The sequence below is a fragment of the Chiloscyllium plagiosum genome, unplaced genomic scaffold, assembly GCF_037043375.1.
Source record: "Chiloscyllium plagiosum isolate Xiang-an unplaced genomic scaffold, Cpla_swu_hap1 HiC_scaffold_13, whole genome shotgun sequence".
Classification (NCBI taxonomy): domain Eukaryota; kingdom Metazoa; phylum Chordata; class Chondrichthyes; order Orectolobiformes; family Hemiscylliidae; genus Chiloscyllium; species Chiloscyllium plagiosum.
The window spans coordinates 78077515-78097867 of record NW_028270151.1 but is presented as its reverse complement, the minus strand read 5'-3'; the positions used below and the strand labels follow the sequence as shown (position 1 = coordinate 78097867).

The window sequence follows — 20353 nt, the reverse complement described above, 5'->3', positions numbered from 1 at the left end:
CTGCAACACTCGTCCAATATGCCAGGAATTGGAGCTAAGCCCTCACCACTTCTGAAATTTTGCTGAATGCACAGCAGAATTTCTGTTTATATGTGTATTTGGGGTTTCTGCTCCAATTTCATTGGAAAGTGTGAACAGCACCATGGAATTTCTCAGCCATTGGCCAAAAAAAAGGAGGTAATTTCCATGTGGTGTAACCCACATATATGAATAATGTGTGAGTTAGTCTTCTGTGGTACAAAAATAGAAAATACTGGGAAAGCTCAGTAGGTCTAGCAGCATCTGTGGAGAGAAATCAGAATTAATGTTTTGTGTCCAGTGACCTGAGGACCCTTCTAAGGAAGGGTCACTGGACCCGAAGCATTAACCATGATTTCTCTCCACAGATGCTGCTAGAGCTGCTGAGCTTTTTCTGCAATTTCTGTTTTTGTTTCTGATTTCCAGCATTCACAGTTCTTTTGTTTTTTATTTAGTTTTCAGTGGTGTTGGTTTAGGGAGAAATGTTAGCCAGGGCACTGATAGAGCTTCCTGTCACTCTTCAAATAGAAAAAAAAGAGATCAGGCCCTCTATCTTAGTGCATCCTTTGAAAGACAGCTGTCCCCAGCAATGCAGTGCTCTCTTCATACAGCACTGAAGTATCAACCTAGGTGACCTGCTTAACCCACAAACTCCTGATTTGAAAGGACCCAACAAGCTGACCCTATTCCTGACATTTTACTGAATTACTGTACTTTCTGACAGTATGTATGGTTGTAGTTCAGACTTATTAAGTATTTGAGAATAGGATTCACAAGTGGGAAGGAGTGAGACTGCATTGTGTTAGAAACGCACCAATGATATTCGCAAGAAGACGTGTTCTCCTAGTCCAGCAAGTATTTTGAAAAGAAAGATCACACAAATCTTATCATTGTTGGAATGGCCTCTCAGCACTGACAGAAGCAGGATCACTATACATCATGTAAGTTATATCTATTTTTTTTTTGAAGTTTGAAAACAGTCCAATGGCAGGCCAATGATCCCCAAGTTGCACAAATAAATAGAGTGAGTTAGGTGTGGGTAATGGGTACCAATTTGTGAATTTGTTGAACATTGATTCAGGCAGTAAATTAGCACCAAAGATTCCCAACATACCTCGAACAACTAATCACAAGTTTTAGATGAGAAGTGGGAAACCAACAGTTGAAACTCTTCCTTAGTTTTTTTTCTGTATTGTATTCGAGGTAAAGTCGCCATACTCTTAATGGCTGGGGTTGGGGCTGTTCTCTCATTGGAGAAAGGTGATTGATGATAGTTTAACCCAAGGGTCACCACACCTCAGGTGAGGGAAAGGTTGGGAAGGATAGCCCTTCATGATTGTCTGGGCCTGTGCAGGATTTGAATCCATGAGTTTGGCATCACTCTGCATTGCAAATTAGCTATTCAGCCAACTGAGCTAGCCAAACCCCCACATCCAATAGATTATGTTGTGCAGTATTATAATGTTTTATAACAAACGGTAGTTCATCGTGAGATAATGCAAGCGCTAGGCTGATTGTCATTGGTAAAGAACAAAAGGATGAAGATTATTAAAAAAAGCACATGATTAAAGAACTGCTTGTTTTTGACTTTACCAAGTTATAATACTTGGGTTTAGCATTAATGACCATTCCTTAAGTGGACCTTGTGTATCCTATGAATTAGGGTGTTTCATTATCCACAAACCCCAGAGATTAAGCAGAGAACCCTGGTCATAATAATCTGAACTAATGGAACGTATCAAGTTCTGCTCTGCAATCTTAAAAGTAACATGGGAAGGTGAACACACTCTAACACATCAAAGCTGGGCTATACGTTATCAGGCAAATTTATTTTGCATTAAATAGGATGAAATATTGAATTATATTTCCAGCAAACTACAAATTTTATGCTACTTCTGTGAAAATACAAACTCTCAACATAAATTTGCCCTTGACAGAATGGACACTCACTCCTTTATGTGACTACCTGTATATCTATTTTTCTAATTAACGTGCTCAGAGATGTTATTACACACCTTCAGAGCAGGTAGGACTTGAACTCTCTTGGCTTAGGGTTGGGGACACTATCACTGCACCACAGAGGGCCTCCATTATGTGACTATATTGCCAGATCTAGGCTACATGTTTTACTTGGTTAAAACTGATTTGAAAATTGAGCATAGGATGTGAAACAATAAGTCGCAATTGGAAGCTCCTGGTCACAAAACAGTCCATTAAAAGGACACCTTGCACACCTGTCTCCTGTTTTCATCCTCTCACAGTGGTCAGCCAAATTAATTAACCCATGATGTCAATCACCTCCAGAGATGTTTGACTCAATTCAATGATCAGTTTCAAATATCGTGGTTTACCTGTATGATGAACATTTGAAAAAGAAAACTATACATGTCAAATGTTTCCAGAGTACATCCCTCCCTTGCACTGAGATACGTGTGAATAATTACTAAACTGCAATGTAAATTCTCTTACTTCAAAAGTCCACTCTCAGTCCCCTATTTAGTTCAGTAGGAAGGAATCTAAAAATAAAACCCCCCAAAAGTCAAAAGCATGTATTTTTTTCACTGGGAAGTAGTTGACTCCCAGACAGCTTAATGTTCCAGGATACAAATGCCATAGGAAGGATAGAAAGGGAGGCAAGAGAGGAGGCAGAGTGGTATTTTTGATAAGGGATACCATTGTGGCTGCAAGTTGGGAGGATATTCCTGGGAATACATCCAGAGAAGTTATTTGCGTGGAACTGAGAAATAAGAAAGGGATGATCACCTTGTTGGGATTGTACTACAGGCTCCCCAATAGACAGTCAGAAATTGAGAAAAAATTTTTTAAGGAGATCTCAGTTATCTGTAAGTTTAATAGAGTGGTTATGGTAGGGGATTTTAACTTTCCAACATAGACTGGGACTGCCATAGTGTTAAGGGTTTAGATGGAGAGGAATTTGTTAAGTGTGTACAAGAAAAGTTTCTTATTCAGTATGTAGATGTATCTACTAGAGAAGATTTAAAACTTGACCAACTATTGGGAAATAAGGCAGGGCAGGTGACTGAGGTGTCAGTGGGGAATCCCTTTGGGGTGTGTAACTTTAATCCAAAAGCTTTAAAATAGTGTTGGAAAAGGATAGACTGGTCTAAAAGGTGCTGTTATAAATCGGAGTAAGCCAATTTTGACGGTATTAGGAAAGAACTTTCAAAGGTTGACTGGGGAGGGGGGTTTGGGGCAGATGTTCACAGGCAAAGGGACAGCTGGAAAATGAGAGTCCTTCGAAAATGAGATAAAAGGAGTCCAGAGACTGTATGTTCTTGTTAGGGTGAAAGGCAAGGCTGGTAGGTGAGCGAATGCTGGATGACAAGAGAAATTGTGGTTTTGGTTAAGAAAATGACAGACAACAGAGATCGAGTGAATCCTTCGAACGGTATAAAGGCAGCAGGAGTATACTTAAGAGGGAAATCAGGAAGGCAAAATGGTGACATGAGATAGCTTTGGCAATGAAGGATAAGGAGAATCCAAAGGGATTTTATAAATGTATTAAGGACAAAAAGATAACTAGGGAGAGAGTAGGATCCCTCAAAGATCAGCAAGGCAGCCTTTGTATGGAGCCGCAGGAGACGGGGGAGATACTAAACAAGTATTTTGCATCAGTATTTATTGTGGAGAAGGACATGGAAGAAAAAGAATGTGGGGAAATAGATGGGTGACATCTTCAAAAATGTCCATGTTGCAGAGGAGGAAGTGCTAGTTCTCTTAAAATGCATAAATGTGGATAAATCCACCAGACCTGATCAGGTGTACCGAAGAATTCTGTGGGAATCTAGGGAAGTGATTGCTGGGCCCCTTGCTGACATATATGGATCATTGATAGTCACAGGTGAGGTTTCGGAAGACTGGAGGTTGGCTAATGTGGTGCCACTACTTAAGAAAAGTGGTAAGGAAAATCCAAAGATGTGCAGGTCAGTCGAATTGACCATGCTAAATGGCCCATAGTGTTAAGTGCATTAGTCAGGGGTAAATGTAGGGTAGTGGGTCTAGGTGGGTTACTCTTTGGAGGGTCAGCGTGGACTTGTTGGGCCAAATGGCCTGTTTCCACACTGTAGGGAATCTAATCTAATCAGAACTATAGACCAGTGAGCCTGACATCAGTGGTGGCCAAGTTGTTGGAGGGAATCCTGAGGGACAAGATTTATATGTATTTCGATAGGCAAGGACTGATAAGGGATAGTTAACATGGCTTTGTGCATGTGAAATCATGTCTCACCAACCTTTTAATTTTTTTGAAGAAGTAACAAAGAGGATTGATGAGGACAGATCAGTGGATGTGATCTACTTGGACTTGTAAGGTGTTCAACGAGGTTCTTCATAGTAGATTGGTTAGCAAGGTTAGATCACATTAAATAGACAAGGTCTTTCCCCTGGGGTGGGGGAATCCAGAACTAGAGGGCATTGCTTTAGGGTGAGAGGGGAAAGATTTAAAAGTGACCTAAGAGGCAATATTTTCACACAAAGAGTGGTGCATGTATGGAATGAGATGCCAAATTAAATGGTGGAGGCTGGTACAATTACAACATTTAAAAGGCATCTGGTTGGATATATGAATGGGAAGGGCTTAGAGGGATATAGACCAAATGCTGGCAAATGTAACTAGATTAATTTAGGATAAATAGTCGGCATGGATGAGTTGGACGGAAAGCTCTCTTTCCATGCTGTACATCTCTATGACTTTATGACTCTATATGAGAAAGATCAATAAACAGTTTTATCCTCTCATTTGAATCTTTTAAATAAATCTTGGGCCAAAATTTATAGAAACTCAGATGACTCACCAACCCTAAAAGACAAGTTGGATGGAATTTGACTTGCAAATTGGAAGCCTGTAATTGACCAATTGACCAATTCTAGCCCTGAAATGTATCACATCGTAGGTCAGAACCCCACATTACTGTGGACATTTTTTTCTGTCTTTAATTCCAAAACCTATTTCTTTCAAAAGAGAACTACTACAGAGACAACAATTTATGTGGGTCTGAATGATCTATCTTGTCCATACCTGACATATGCTTCCTTCTTTTTCTTAAACAAACTCTCAGTTTCTTTAGTCATCCAGCATTCCCTACCTACAAGCCTTTCCTTTCATCTGAACAGAAATGTACTTTCTCTAGACACTCATTATCTCATTTCTGAAGACTTCCTATTTTCCACCCATTCCTTTACCTGTGAACATTGCCCCAATCAGCTTTTGAAAGTACTTGCCTAAAACTGTCAAAATTTGCCTTCCACCAATTTAGAACTTCAACTTTTAGATCTGGTCTATCCTTTTCCATCACTATTTTAAAACTAATAGAATTATGGTCGCTGGCCCCAAAGTGCTCCCCCACTGACACCTCAGTCACCTGCCCTGCCTTATTTCCAAGAATAGGTCAGGTTTTGCACCTTCTGTAGTAGGTACATCCACATATTGAATCAGAAAATTTTCAAGTACACAGTTAACAAATTCCTCTCCTTCTAAACCCTTAACACTATGGCAGTCCCAGTTTATGTTTGGAAAATTAAAATCCCCTACTATAACCACCCTATTATGCTTACACATAACTGAGATCTACTTAAAATCTGTTTCTCAATTTCCCCCTGACTATTAGGGGGTCTATAATACAATCCCAATAAGGTGATAATCCCTCTTATTTCTCAGTTCCACCCAAATAACTTATCTGAATGTATTTCTGGGAATATCCTCCTACAGTACAGCTGTAATGCTATCACTTATCAAAAACACCACTCTCCTTCCTCTCTTGCCTCCTTTTCTGTCCTTCCTGTAGCATTTGTATCCTGGAACATTAAGCTGCCAGTCCTATCCATCCCTGAGCCACATTTCTGTAATTGCTATGATATCCCAGCCCATGTTACTAACCATGCCCTGAGTTCATCCGCCTTCCCTGTTAGGCTTCTTGCGTTGAAATAAATGCAGCTTAATTTATCAGTCCAACTTTGTTCTCTGCTTTGCTCCTTCCTGTCTGATTGTTTAACTTGCTTCTTTTCTCAACTGGACCAGTCTCAGATTGATCTCTTTCCTCACTATCTCCCTGGGTACCACACCCCACCTTACAAGCTTAAATCCTCCTGAGCAGCTCAAGCAAATCTCCTCACCAAAATATTAGTCCCCTTTCAATTCAGGTGAAATTCGTTCTTCTTGTACAGGTCACTTCAACCCCAGAAGAGACTCCAATGATCCAAAGATGTGAATCCGTCTCCCATACACCAGCTCCTCAGCCATGCATTCATCTGCTCTATCCTCCTATTCCTACCCTCACTAGCTCACAGCACCAGGAGTAATCGAGAGGATCTTCTTTTTAACTTCCTGCCTAACTCTCTATATTCTCCCTGCAGAATCTCATCCTTTTCCCTTCCTACATCGTTAGTTCCAATATGTACAATGACCTGCTGGTGGTCCCTCTCCCCCTTGAGAACATTCTGCACCCTGTCTGAGACATTCTGATTTTTCACTGCTGGCTACAGAAATATCTATCTGTGCCTTGGACAAGAGAGCCCTCTCACACAATCAATCTCTTGGAACCCGATGTACCCCTCGTTGCATTAGAGCCAGTCTCGATACCAGAAATTTGGCTGTTTGTGCTACATTCCCCTGAGAATCCATCACTCACTACATTTTCCAAAACAGTATACATTTTTTGAAATGGGGATAGCCACAGAAGACTGCTGCACTACCTGCCTACCTCTCTTACCTTTCCTGGAGTTAACCCATCTATGTGACTCTATCTGCAACCTTTCTCCCTTCCTATAACTGCTATCCATCACATCCCCTTGCTCTTGTACAAAGGCAGTAGGAGTATACTTAAAAGGGAAATCAGGAGGGCTAAAAGGGGACATGAGATAACTTTGGCAAATAGAGTTAAGGAGAATCCAAAGGGTTTTTACAATAAATTAAGGACAAAAGGGTAACTAGGGAGAGAATAGGGCCCCTCAGAGATCACCCATGTGCCCTTTTTTATGGAGCCACAGGAGATATGGGAGATACTAAATGAGTATTTTGCATCAGTGTTTTCTGTGGAAAAAGACATGGAAGATATCGAATGTAGGGAAATAAATGGTGACATCTTGAAAGAATTTCCATATTACAGAGGAGGAAGTGCTGGATGTCTTGAAACACATAAAAATGGATAAATCCCCAGGACCTGATCAGGTGTACCCTACAACTCTGTAGGAAGCTAAGGAAGTGATTGCTGGGCCCCTTGCTGAGATATTTGCATCATCAATAGTCACAGGTGAGGTGCCAGAAGATTGGAGATTGGTTAATGTGGTTCCACTGTTAGGAAGGGTAGTAAGACAAGCCAGGGAACTATAGACCAGTGAGCCTGATGCCGGTGGTGGGCAAGTTGTTGGAGGGAATCCTGAGGGACAGGATGTACGTGTATTTGGAAAGACAAGGACTGATTAGGGATAGTCACATGGCTTTGTGCATGGGAAATCATGTCTCACAAACTTGACTGAGTTTTTTGAAGAAGTAGCAAAGAGGATTGATGAGGGCACAGCAGTGGATGTGATCTATATGGACTTCAATAAGACATTTGACAAGGTTCCCCATGATTAGCAAGGTTAGATCTCATGGAATTCAGGGAGAACTAGCCATTTGGATACAGAACTGGCTCAAAGGTAGAAGATAGAAGGTGATAGTGGAGGGTTGATTTTCAGGCTGGAGGCCAGTGACCTCCAGTCACAAGGATCGATGCGGGGTCCATTGGTTAGGCCACTTTTGGAATATTGCATGCAATTCTGGTCACCTTCCTATCGGAAGGATGTTGTGAAACTTAAAAGGGTTCAGAAAAGATTGACAAGGATGTTGCTATGGTTGGAGGATTTGAGGTATAGGGAGAGGCTGAGACTGTTTTCCCTGCAGCATCAGTGGCTGAGGGGTGACCTTATAGAGGTTTATAAAATCACAAGGGGCATGGATAGGATAAATAGACAAAGTCTCTTCCCTAGGGTGGGGGAGTGCAGAACTCGAGGGCATAGGTTTCCGATGAGAGGGGAAACATATAAAAGAGACCTGAGGGGCAACGTTTTCACGCAGAGGGCGGTACGTGTATGGAATGAGCAGCCAGAGGAAGTGGTGGAGGCTAGTACAATTGCAACATTTAAAAGGCATCTGGATGGGTATATGAATAGAAAGGGTTTGGACGGATATGGGCCTGGTGCTGGCAAGTGGGACTAGATTGGGTTGTGATATCTGGTCAGCGTGGACAAGTTGGACTGAAGGGTCTGTTTCTGTGCTGTACATCTCTATGACTCTATGACCTGAAGGTGTCAAAGAAACTTAAAACAGAATGGACAGTGATCTCTGGTGTCTACAAAAATGATGGGGGGCTGACAAACTCCCTCCTCAACAGCAAGTCAGTCTCTGCAAATTATGGCCCAGACTGTAGATATATTTTGCAGTTTTCCCTTTGAAGAATACACAAAAGTCAGAGTTTAAAAATCAGTTTCTATTCTACTGCAGTGGAGTAGTGAGACTAAATGCTATGTATACCAACCTGGATTTGAGTGTCAGTATGTTTTGAAAGTCACTGTCAATGAACTATTCCCTAGTTCCTAAATACCTCTTTGTTGCAGGTAAAGACCTTCTGCAACTTTAAGAGAACATAAGAACCTAAGAGCTAGGAACAGGAGAAGGCCATGTGGCCCTTCGAACCTGCTCCACCATTCAATAAGATCATGGGTGATCTTTCAGTCGACTCCGCTCAACTTACCTGCCCTCACACCACATCCCTTCATTCCTTTATTGTTCAAAAAAAAATCTATCTTAGCTTTAGAAACCTTTACTGAAGGAGATCAACAACTTCACTGGGCAGGGAATTTCAGAGATCTACAACCCTCTGGGTGAAGACGTTCCTTCTCAATTCAATCCAATTGAAGTTCCTTCTCATTTCCTTGAATTCAGGTTGTCAGAGCTATCAACCAGTTAAAAAGGCACCTGCTCATCAATAGATTCTTACCCTGAATGTTGGAATTCAATCACAGTTGAAAAGCATCAGAACTACAGAATGTCAACCAATCTGCAAAAGTAAGGACCCATCAAGCTGACTATTCACCAACCAACATCAGCACTGCTCGTAACCTGCACTGCAACAGCAGCAATGTTCACTTGTCTGCTCTTCACAACAATTCAAAGACTGCTCCATATTTTAAAAAAAATTTATTTGTTTAAACTCATTTTTTATTTCTAGTCTGTTTGTATGTGTATTATATTTTCATTCGGATTTTGGAGAAAGGCATTCACGAGAAAAGGGATAATTTTAAAACTAATCTTATTGCAACTAACCAAGGGAGTGTGTGAATAGGGAAGGGGAGCCATTTCATTCTTCTTCACCTGGAGCTTAACAGATTGGGGTGTTCTGTCTGGAACCATAATGACTCAGGAACTCCAACTGGGGTCTAATCATGAAGAAGGTGCACCTTTGGGAACTGCCAGCTAATCTTGGCCAGCAAATTTAACACTTCTAGCAGGGCCAGAGCTCAGCAGTGGGCATTGACTGGATTGAGGAATGCAGACTGCATGAATTTCTGCACTGAGAATGTAAATCCTATGATTTCATGGTGAAAAGTGATCCCAGGGAAGTGGGAAAGGGGACAGGGAAGGGCCAAGACAGGCAGAAGGGGTGGAAGGAATGTGGGATAGGTGGGATAGCAGGAGTGTATTCTCTGATGTACACAAAGCAAATCAACTCCCCTCCCAATGAAACACCCCCTTGTCTTCCCGTCTTTGTTCATTCAGATGTTTGAAAACTAACTACCCACTCATGAATATTTTGGTATAAGTGGTATATCATCAGGATCTACTCAGCTTTTAACATGCTCAAATGATCCATCATTAGTTACTTACATGTAGTGGGTGCATTGCTGATTCTGGCACCATCCCCCCATACTTTGGAGGTGAGTTTGGGAATGGGTAGAAAGATAGCGCAAGTGACCAATATCTTATGCCTCTCCCAGCCAAAACACACCCAGTGGGAAAAACGTCGAGCTCCAGATTGCAAAAGTCAAGCACAAATGTACTTACCCCAGAGTTCGTAATTTACACTTGGGATCTTTCAGTGCTGCAGACAGTCGCTGTACACCCAAATCTCCCAGGTTGTTGTAGCCCAGCTCTAAGGCAGTTAGGCTCTGGCTTGTTCTGAGAACAGAAGTGAGATCCTCACAGCAGCCTTCTGTTAAGCCAGTCCAGTGTAATCTACAGAGGTCGAGAACAGAGATCAGAGCATGATAAAAGAATGGAGATCAGGAAGTCAAAACATGAATAACATTCAAGGCCACACGTAACACCAAGGGTCTTTTACGAAATTCAAAGAAGAAATAAAACACAGCAACATTATAAAATGCAACATATGCTCTTTTTTGGACAAGGATTTTCTTTCTGACAGTTGATACCTATGCAATGATCACTTGAACGTAAATATGGGAGGAACTCTTCCATGCTTGCATTCAATATACTCATCGCTCCCCCTGTCTAGAACTCATCTTCCCATACTATGTTGAATAGCTAATGAAATATTTTGACTTTAAATGTCATTCATCTTTTTTTGTGTCTATGTAGTAAAATTAACTACGTTCTGAGAACCAAACACAGTCAGGCTCTACATCATCCCATTAAATAGTCTAGGTCAGATAAAACATAACACAGCAGGATGCATTGTAAAACACACTGCAAAGTTCACTTTTACACTTTTATGTTAGTTAAGAACTTCCTCTACACTGTACAGCCAAACATTCCTAGGTCAAGTACAAAATTGGTCAGGTAGGTAAAACTCCATTTACCACACATAACTCATGCTGTACCAGATCTAGGAGTATTTAATTAGGCAAAACACCTTAACATTGTTCAATTATGTCTCAACCCAACCTCAAAAATGTGGCATGTATGTGTCATTTCCAGTTACTGGTTTGGCCAACCTGTCGTTGCTTTGACTGTGAAATTACCCTAGAGCTCTGCACAAATAGAATCATAGAGATGTACAGCACGGAAATAGACCCTTCAGTCCACCTCGTCCATGCCAACCAGATATCCTAACCTTCTCTATTCAAATACCCATCCGGATGCCTTTTAAATGTTGCAATTGTACCAGCCTCCACCACTTTTTCTAGCAGCTCATCCCATATACTCACCATCCTCTGCATGAAAACGTTATCCCATAGGTCCCTTTAAATTTTTCCCCTCTCGCCCTTAAACTATGCCCTCGAGTTCTGGACTCCTCCACCCCAGGGAAAATACTTTGTCTATTTACCTTATTCATGCCCCTCTATAAACCTCTATAAGGTCACCCCTCAGCCTCCGATGCACCAGGGAAAACAGCGCCAGCCTATTCAGCCTCTCCCTGTAGCTCAAATCCTCCAACCCTGGCAACCTCCTTGTAAATCGTTTCTGAACCCTTTCAAGTTTCACAACATCCATCTGATAGGAGGGAGATCAGAACTGCACACAATATTCCAAAAGTGGCCTAACCAATGGCCTACACAGCTACAACATGATCTCCCAATTCCTACACTCAATGATCTGTCCAATAACGGCAAGAATATCAAACACCCTTTTCACTATCCTATCTACCTGCAAGTTCACTTTCAAGGGACTATGAAGCTGCACTCCAAGGTCTTTTTGTTCAGCAACACTCCCCAGGAACTTACCATTAAGTCTATAAGTCCTGCTTTGATTTGCCTTTCCAAAATGCAGCACCTCACATTTATCTAAATTAAACTCCATCTGCCACTCAGCCCATTGGTCCATCCAATCAATATCTTGTTGTACTCTAAAGTAGCTTTGTTTGCTGTCCACCACACCTTCAATTTTGGTGTCATCTGCAAATTTACTAACTATACCTCCTATTTCACATCCAAATCATCTATATAAATGATAAAAAGCAGTGGACCCAGCCCCAATCCTGTTGCACATCACTGGTCACAAGCCTCCAGTCTGGAAAGCAACCCTCCACCACTGATGTCTACCTTCAAGCCTCTTACTTCTCTGACTTCTACCTTCAAGCCACTATCCAAATGGCTAGTTCTCCCTATATTATATGAGATGTAATCTTGCCAACCAGTCTACCATGAGGAACCTTGTCGAACGCCTTACTGCAATCTGTAGAGAACACGTCCACCGCTCTGACCCCATCAATCTTCTGCATTACTTCTTCAAAAAACAAGTTTGTGAGACATGATTTCCCACGCACAAAGCCATGTTTACTATTCCTAATCAGTCCTTGCCTTTCCAAATACATATAAAACCTGTCCCTCAGGATTCCCAACACTGATGTCAGGCTCACTGGTCTATAGTTCATTGGCTTTTCCTTACCACCTTTCTTAAATAGTGGCACCACGTTTTCCAACCTCCAGTCTTCTGGTACCTCACCTGTGACAATCAATGATGCAAATATCTGAGCAAAGGGCCCAGCAAAAACTTTCCTTGATTCTACGGTATTCCTGGTCAGATCCTGGGGATTTATTCACTTTTATGCATTTTAAGACATCCAGCACCACCTCCTCTGTAATATAGACATTTTTCAAGATGTCACCATCTATTTCCCTACATGCTATACCTTCCACAGTCAACACTGATGCAAAATACTTGTTTAGTATCTCTCCCATCTCCTGCATTTCCATACATAGGCTGCCTTGCTGATCTTTGATGGGTCCTATTCTCTACCTATTTACCCTTTTGTTTTTGATAATTTATAAAATGCCTTTGGATTCTCCTTAACCCTATTTTCCAAAGTTATCTCATGCCCCCCTTTTGCCCTCCTTATTTCCCTCTTAAGTATACTCCTACTGCCTTGATACTCTTTTAAGGATTCACACAATCTCTGCAGTCTATACCTGCCAGATGCTTCCTTCCTTTTCTTAACCAAAACCTCAATTTCTCTAGTCATCCCTATACCTACCAGCCTTGCCTTTCACTGCAACAGGCTTATACTGTCTCTGGATTATTGTTATCTCATTTTTGAAGGCTTCCCATTTTCCAGCTGTCCCTTTACCTGCAAAAATCTGCCCTCATTCACTTTTTCAATGTTCTTGCCTGATACCGTCAAAATTGGCTTCCTCCAATTTAGAACTTCAACTTTTAGATCCGGTCTATCCTTTTCTATCACTATTTTAAAACTAGTAGAATTATGGTCACTCGCTCCAAAGTGCTCCCCCACTGATACCTCAGTCATCTGCCCTCCCTTATTTCCCAAGAGTAGGTCACATTTTGCAGCTTCTCTAGTAGGTACATCTGCATAATGAATCATAAATTGTTCTCGTACACACATCAAATTCCTCTTCATCTAAACCCTTAACACTATGGCAGTCCTTGTCTATGTTTGGAAAGTTAAAATCCCCTACCATAACCAACCTATTATCCTTACAGATAACTGAGATTTCCTTACAAATTTGTTCCTCAATTTCCTGCTAACTATTGGTGGGTCTACAATATAATCCCAACAAGGTTTTTATCCCTTTCCTATTTCTCACTTCCACCAAAATAACTTCCCTGGATGTATTCCCAGGAATATCCTTGCTAAGGACAGCTGTAATGCTATCCCTTATCAAAAATGCTGCTCCCCTTTCTCTCTTTCCCCCCTTTCTATCCTTCTATAGTATTTGTATCCTGGAACATTAAGGTGCTAGTCCTGTCCATCCCTGAGCCATGTCTCTGTAATTGCTTTCAATATTCCAGTCCCATGTTCCTAACCATGCTGTTCTGCCTTCCCTGTTAGGCCTCTTGCATTGAAATAAATGCAGTTTAATTTATCAGTCCTGCCTTGTTCTCTGCTTTGTTCCTGCCTGCCCTTACTATTTGACTTACTCCTTTTCCCAACTGTACCAGTCTTGGTTGGTCTCTTTCCTCCCACCACCATCACCACCCCCCCTCCCCTCTCCACCTAATTAGTTTAAATCCTCCTGAGCTGCTCTAGCAAATCTCCCTGCCAGTATATTAGTCCCCTTCTGATTCAGCTGCATCCATCCTTCTTGTACAGATCATTTCTACCCCAGAAGACAGTCCAATGAGCCAAAAATGTGAACCCTTCTCACCTGCACCTGCTCCTCAGCCACACGTTCATTTGCTCTATCCTCCTATTCCTGCCCTCACTAGCTAGTAGCACTAGGAGTAATCCAGATATTACTGCCCTCGAGGACCTCTTTTTTAAATTCCTGCCTAACCTCCTATGTTGTGTCTTCAGAATCTCATTTTTTTCTCTTCCTACATCACCGATTCCAATGTGTACAATGACATCCTGCTGGTCCTTCTCCCCTTTGAGAACATTCTGCACTCTCTCTGAGGTATCCTTGATCTTGACACCAAGGAGGAAACACACCATTCTGATTTTTTGCTGCTAGCCACAGAGACGTCTGTCTGTGCCTCTGACTAGAGAGTCCCCAATCATAATCGATTGCTTAGAACCTGAGGTACTCCTCATTACATTAGAAACATTCTCGGTACCAGAAATTTGGCTGTCTGTGCTACATTCCCCTAAGAGTCCATCACCTCCTTACATTTTCCAAAACAGTATACTTTTTTGAGATGGGGATAGCCAAAGGAGACTCCTGTACTACCTGCCTGCCTCACCTACCTTTCCTGGAGTTAACCCATCTACCTGACTGTATCTGCAGCTTTTCTCACTTCCTATAATTTCCATCCATCACACCCCCTAGCTCCTGTAAATTCCTTTTTGCCTCTAACTGTCTCTCCAACCTATCTATGCGATATGATAGGATTCACAACCAAAGACACTTCCTGCAGACATAATCATCAGTAACACAGAAACCCTCCCTAAATTCCCACATCTGACAGGAAGGACACATTATTCTACTAAAGGCCAGCTTTTCTCCTTAATAAGCTACAGACCCAGAAAATTGTCTTATTGTTCTATAAAAACACTGCTCCAGGCTAACTTAATAGTTATGGCTTATAATTTTAAAATTTAATCAAGAGACAGATTTCAATAAAACATATAATCAAGAAAGAACCTACTCAACTCATTATTTTAGATTTACAGCTATGCACTTATCTGTTCCTGTGCTGTGATCTCTCCCACACAGATTCCTCCAAGGACAGCTGTGAATTTCGTTGTTTGTCAATTTTTTCCTGGATGCACTCCAGTATCCAGAAATACTTCAACTCAAACAGCAAAGGCAGTAACTGCAGATTCATTGCTGTGTCAGACCTCAGTATAGGTTTCTTTCTCTGACCATGTGGTCATTGCCTTTGTCTGTCTTGTTCCTTTTTAAAATATCATTGTTTTGATCTTTTGAACCCCCAGGTTCTAAAACAATGCAACAGCATATAAAACAGCAATTACTGCTCTTGGAATTTGAGGAAATCTCCACCAACATCTAAAATACACAAAAAAAAAAGCAGCTCTTACAGCCACAACTTTTTCCCATCTTACATCTTGGATTACCCAGAATCCTTCTTAAATTGGAAAATTTTCTAAAATACTGATTTCTGAATTTTCTTTAAACCATGTTGATCACAATCATATCTAGTTGCTTTTTGCTACATCGGGCCACTGCAGGTGCATGGATGATCCACGGACTATTGCTGTACAGTAGATAATAACAATTACAAGGTGGAGTTACCTACCCTAATTTCTCAATTTTAGAGCCATCATCTTTCATCGATGCACAAAGTAGTTTCATTCCCAAGTCTCCAATAATATTGCAGCTGAGGTCCAGCCTTCTCAATGACTGGTTGGTTTTTAGAGCCAGGGCTAGTTCCTCGCAGCAGCAGTGTGTGAACTCATTTCCCCACAATCTTGATAAATCATACAGACACCATTGAGTACTGCCATACAAAATATTTAAAATCATTGTGTTACAAAGAAAAGTGTAACAATAATGGGCACCTACCCCAGGGTTTCGATCTCACAGTCAGAGTCCTGCAGCGCAACAGAAAGCTGCTTCACTCCTGCATCTTTCAATTGGTTGTATTTCAGGTCCAACTCATTTAGAATTCGATTTGTTCTTAAAATGGAAATTAGATCTGTGCCACATTGCTCAGTGAGGTCATTTCTACACAGACTGCAAAGAATTCAATTACATGAAGCATGAGAATTTTGAAAGGTGAAGTTGCCATAGTTATATCAGACTATAGGGCTGCTCTCTCATTAAAGAGTGGTGATTTAGCAATGTGTTACCACACCTCAGGTAAGGGGAGAGTTGAGGAGGAGAGTTCTTCATCGTTACCTCAGCCAGTGCAGAATTTGAGCCCACACTTTGGGCATCAGATTGCATTGCAAAACAGATGTTTAGCCAACTAACCCCATACATCTAATATAATTAGCAAAAACATAAGGGACCGACTAGTTTTATGTCAGCTCCCATAAATACAATTCTATAGATATAGTAAGTTGTTTATATGAGTAGCCCAATACAGCATTCTTTGACTGTCAATCTGCCCCTTTACTTTGTTGTGGGCATCGCTGGCTGGACCAGTGTTTATTGTAATCTACATATTTAAGGTCAGAAGCAACTTCTTTTTCAAGAGGACATTTAAGACTTTCTTCAGTTTTAATGACATGAAAATGTTTCATGTTTTATTACAGCAGATTAAAATGGTTTTACTTGGCAGAAGATTAAGAACTAAAAGTGATCTAAGCATTTAAATGTATGAAGAGGAAATTCAGATATGAAAACCTTTACAATGATGTACATTCTTATATTTACCAAATAGACAAACCCATTTAGATAGCTTCTTAGAATGTTCACTCAGAGTCAAAAAGTGTGGTGCTGGAAAAGCACAGCATGTCAGGCAGCATTCAGGGAGCAGGAGAATCAATGTTTTGGGCATAAGCCCACATTCCTGATGAAGGGCTTATGCCTGAAACATCAATTCTCCTACTCCTCAGATGCTGCCTAACATGCTGTGCTTTTCCAGCATATCTTTTGACTCTGATCTCCAGAATTTGCAGTCCTCACTTCCTCTTAGTCAATGTTAGCTCAGAGGCTGTTGAATGAAGACGAGGTTGGTTAGGACTATATTCACTGGAGTTTAGAAGAACAAGTGAGAAACTCATAGAAAATAAGAAAAAAATCTAACAGGACTAGACAGGGTAAACTTTAGTAATGAGGACAGATTGCAGAAGTTGGAACTGTTCTCCTTGGAGAGAAGGTGACTGAAAGGAGATTTGATAGAGGTTTACAAAATCATGAATGAGCTGGACAGAGCACATAGGGAGAAACTGTTCCTGTTCGAGAAAGAACAAGAGGGCATAGATTTAAAGCGCTGTGCAAATGAAGCAAAGGTGATGCAAGTAGTAGAGTATAGAATATACCGCCTGAAAATGTGCTGAGGGCAGGTTCAATTGAGGCATGCACTGGATGGTTATTTGGATAGAGATGGTGTGCAAGGATATGGGGGAAAGCACAAGATTGGCACTAGGTAACAGAACAGTGAATGGACAATGGGGTGAATGGCCTCCTTCTGCCTACTACCAATTCTGTAATTCTATGAACAAAGGAAGCATGTTCCCAATGACCAAGGAGCCCAGAACCAGGGGTCACAGTTTAAAGATATAGAGTATGCTGTTTAGGATTGAGATGAGGAAATTTTTTTCACCTAGAGAGTGGAATTATCTGCCACGGAGGCGAAAACATTGAATGCTTTCAAGAAGGAACTAGATACAGTTCTTAACGTCAAAGTGTATGGGGAGAAAGTACCAAATAGGGCGATTGATCAGGATCATACTCAATGGAAGGGCAGGTTTGAAGAGCTGAATAGCTATGCCTGTCCCTATTTTCTATGTTTCTATTGAAGAGTTTTGAAAAGTAGAAAAGGCTTCCTTACTGCAGTATCTCCAGTCTGCAGCTTGAACTCATCAGTGCGGCAGCCAGATTTCTGAGGCCTGTATCTCCCAATGTGTTATTTATCAAGCTGGAACGTAAATCATTTCGCATTTACAATAAAATCATAGAACTGAAGCATATAGTCCTAGGGCCACATCATCAACTGGCAATTCAGCCCTCAAAGTTCAACAAACTTCATTCCCAAGTCTAACACTAACAATTTTGTTTTATTATTACTTTGTTTGGAATATTGAATATAATGGACCTGAACAGTTGGAAGAGATTGTTGTTGCCACTATCACTTGCTGATAGGTAAATGTCAAATTTCAACACTCAGGACTTGTTGGGAAAGTTCATGGGACCAGATAGTTAAACTCTATATGTTGCTCGCAATGTGCTATGCACTCCACTGATTTGGCCTCAGAATCATGAGTTGAACATCCACAACACAGACGGTATAACAATATGAGTTGTAACCTTGGCCATGCTCATGATGAACATCAGTGTCAAATTAGTAAGGGGATGGGTTTGATATCAAGTACTTGGAAATTTTCCACAGGGTCATCACCAGACAGTAACTGCCAAGATTAGGGAACTCTGAGTTCAAGTTAATCAAGAGGAAACAGTAAAATTTTGAATTCATCCTGATGGCCTTAAAAGTATTTTGAGTCAGACATGACAAGAATGCCCCAGATCCTTATTGTGTTAGTTGATCTCATCTAAAACAGGAATTGGAAATTTCAGAATCTCACAAGCAAGAATTAAGATAAATCAGCCCCACCGATCACTAGCCAATGACCAGCTAAAGTTATGTGTACATATCATGGTTACAATTGCCCCCGTTAAAATATCCTGTAAATATTAATTAACCTGGAAATTACTGTGTATGAGGTTTAAGGGTCTAACATTCTCGATCCAGTTTGTGTGTTAATGAGCTTTCCACCAAAACCCAAGTACCAGTTTAACTACCGGGCCTTTGCTTAACAGATTTGTTATCCATCATTTCATTCTCCTTCCCGAAAGGACAAAATGGCCCTGGGGTCTGGCTTCTAGGGCACTGGACACTCTTCAGTATGTCAACTGAATGATCATCCTTTATACATAGGTGTAGTCAATAAGCAGTAATAGCAGTGTATCCCAGGCAGGGGAGGAATGGTGATCTGGAGCAGCACCCTAGACACTGAGGCAAGATTTAAACCTGTACTACTCCACCAATTGATATGAAATGACTGAGTGTGAATTGGAAATGGGACTCAGGATATTTTGGGCCTTATAGCTCAGTGTTACTCATGGTATGAGTATAGCCCACTGAGGCAATGGCAGAGCAGCCTAACATCATTTGTTTCACAAAATTTCAAAATTCTTAATTCATTACTATCAGAAAGAAGATCTTCTATTTATGTAGCACCTTCCTTGATATCAGTACATCCCCAAAGGGCATCATTATCAATGAAGTGCTTAATTAAAATCTTTTTCAGTGATGTGAGTTGAGAGATAAATATTGGTGATTCACCTTAACTGAACTTCCTGTTTTCCTCTAATTTATATTTATATCTATCTGAGTGACCAGAAGGTTTCTCACCTGGCAGACAGCATGCAGTAGTTCCTTAATATGTTACTGGAATGTCGACCTAGGTTATGTGATCATATCCTGGAATGAAGTTTCAAACCCAAAACCATCTGACCCAGAGGTGGGAATTCCAACTCTGAGCTCAGGATGACAGATGCCTCCAATATGCTGCTAAAAATTGTACAGAAAATGTTCTGGTACCAATTCACAACTTACCATAACTCCTTGATTTGATTTTTATTGGCAAGCAGGAGAGCGCTCATAGAGTTAACCATTTCTTCATCCATGACAGTACCTGATAGCCTACAGTTCAAACAGCAGGTCAAATAGATCAAATAAAATACAGACAAGTGTTGCAAATAAACATAGAGTCATATATAAATATCACTCCTGCATTATATTACACTATTTGCTCTTATCCTGTAGCATTACTGATAGGCTAAAATCAAAAAGTTTAACGCTATGGTGTAGTTGCTTATTCCACAGACCCACCCAGTCCAAGAGTGCAACAGGACAGTGTCTGACCCACTGTAACAGCCATCTGACTATGATAGGACAGTATCTGACCCATTGTAACACCCATCTGACTACGACACAAGTGTCTGACCCACTGTACCCACCCAGTCCCAGACTGCAAAAGGACAGTAATGTATCTACTGTGCTGTCCCAAGTTCAGTGCATGAAAGAACTGTTGACTTAAATCGACTGAGTTCAGGGCACGACTTATATGCTGAAAACCTCAATAGACTCCATATAGCTCATTAGAATAAATCAGACCAAATTATATAAGGGTGTACAAGGCATAAGAAGTTTCTGCTGTCTTGTGTCCATTTCAAGAAACTAGTACATGTTTAATCATTCATGCTGTCAGATATCCATTCAACTCTCCCCTCCACACTATCCTCAAAGCTGTCAGCCATGTGCTCAGCAAACTCTTCTAGTACCTAAATC

The 20353-nt window shown here is 41.0% G+C and overlaps 2 protein-coding genes across 2 annotated transcripts in view; one reads left to right on the top strand and one right to left on the bottom strand.

Annotated features, from left to right (window-relative positions):
• The window catches only part of LOC122555761 (G protein-coupled receptor 55-like), a 74609-nt gene extending 65256 nt beyond the window's left edge, over nucleotides 1–9353 (top strand). The window contains exon 3 of the transcript XR_015759224.1: nucleotides 8960–9353. The gene's annotated coding sequence lies outside the window, so the exon portion shown is untranslated. The remainder of the gene's footprint in view (nucleotides 1–8959) is intronic.
• LOC122555758 (NACHT, LRR and PYD domains-containing protein 3-like) overlaps nucleotides 1–20353 on the bottom strand; it is an 87117-nt gene that overhangs the window by 4245 nt on the left and 62519 nt on the right. Inside the window, exons 7-11 of the mRNA XM_043701862.2 lie at nucleotides 19619–19705; nucleotides 17834–17920; nucleotides 15898–16068; nucleotides 15632–15802; nucleotides 10079–10249 (exon numbers count right to left, since the gene is read on the bottom strand). Of these exons, the coding sequence (XP_043557797.1) occupies nucleotides 10079–10249; nucleotides 15632–15802; nucleotides 15898–16068; nucleotides 17834–17920; nucleotides 19619–19705 (687 nt within the window). The remainder of the gene's footprint in view (nucleotides 1–10078; nucleotides 10250–15631; nucleotides 15803–15897; nucleotides 16069–17833; nucleotides 17921–19618; nucleotides 19706–20353) is intronic.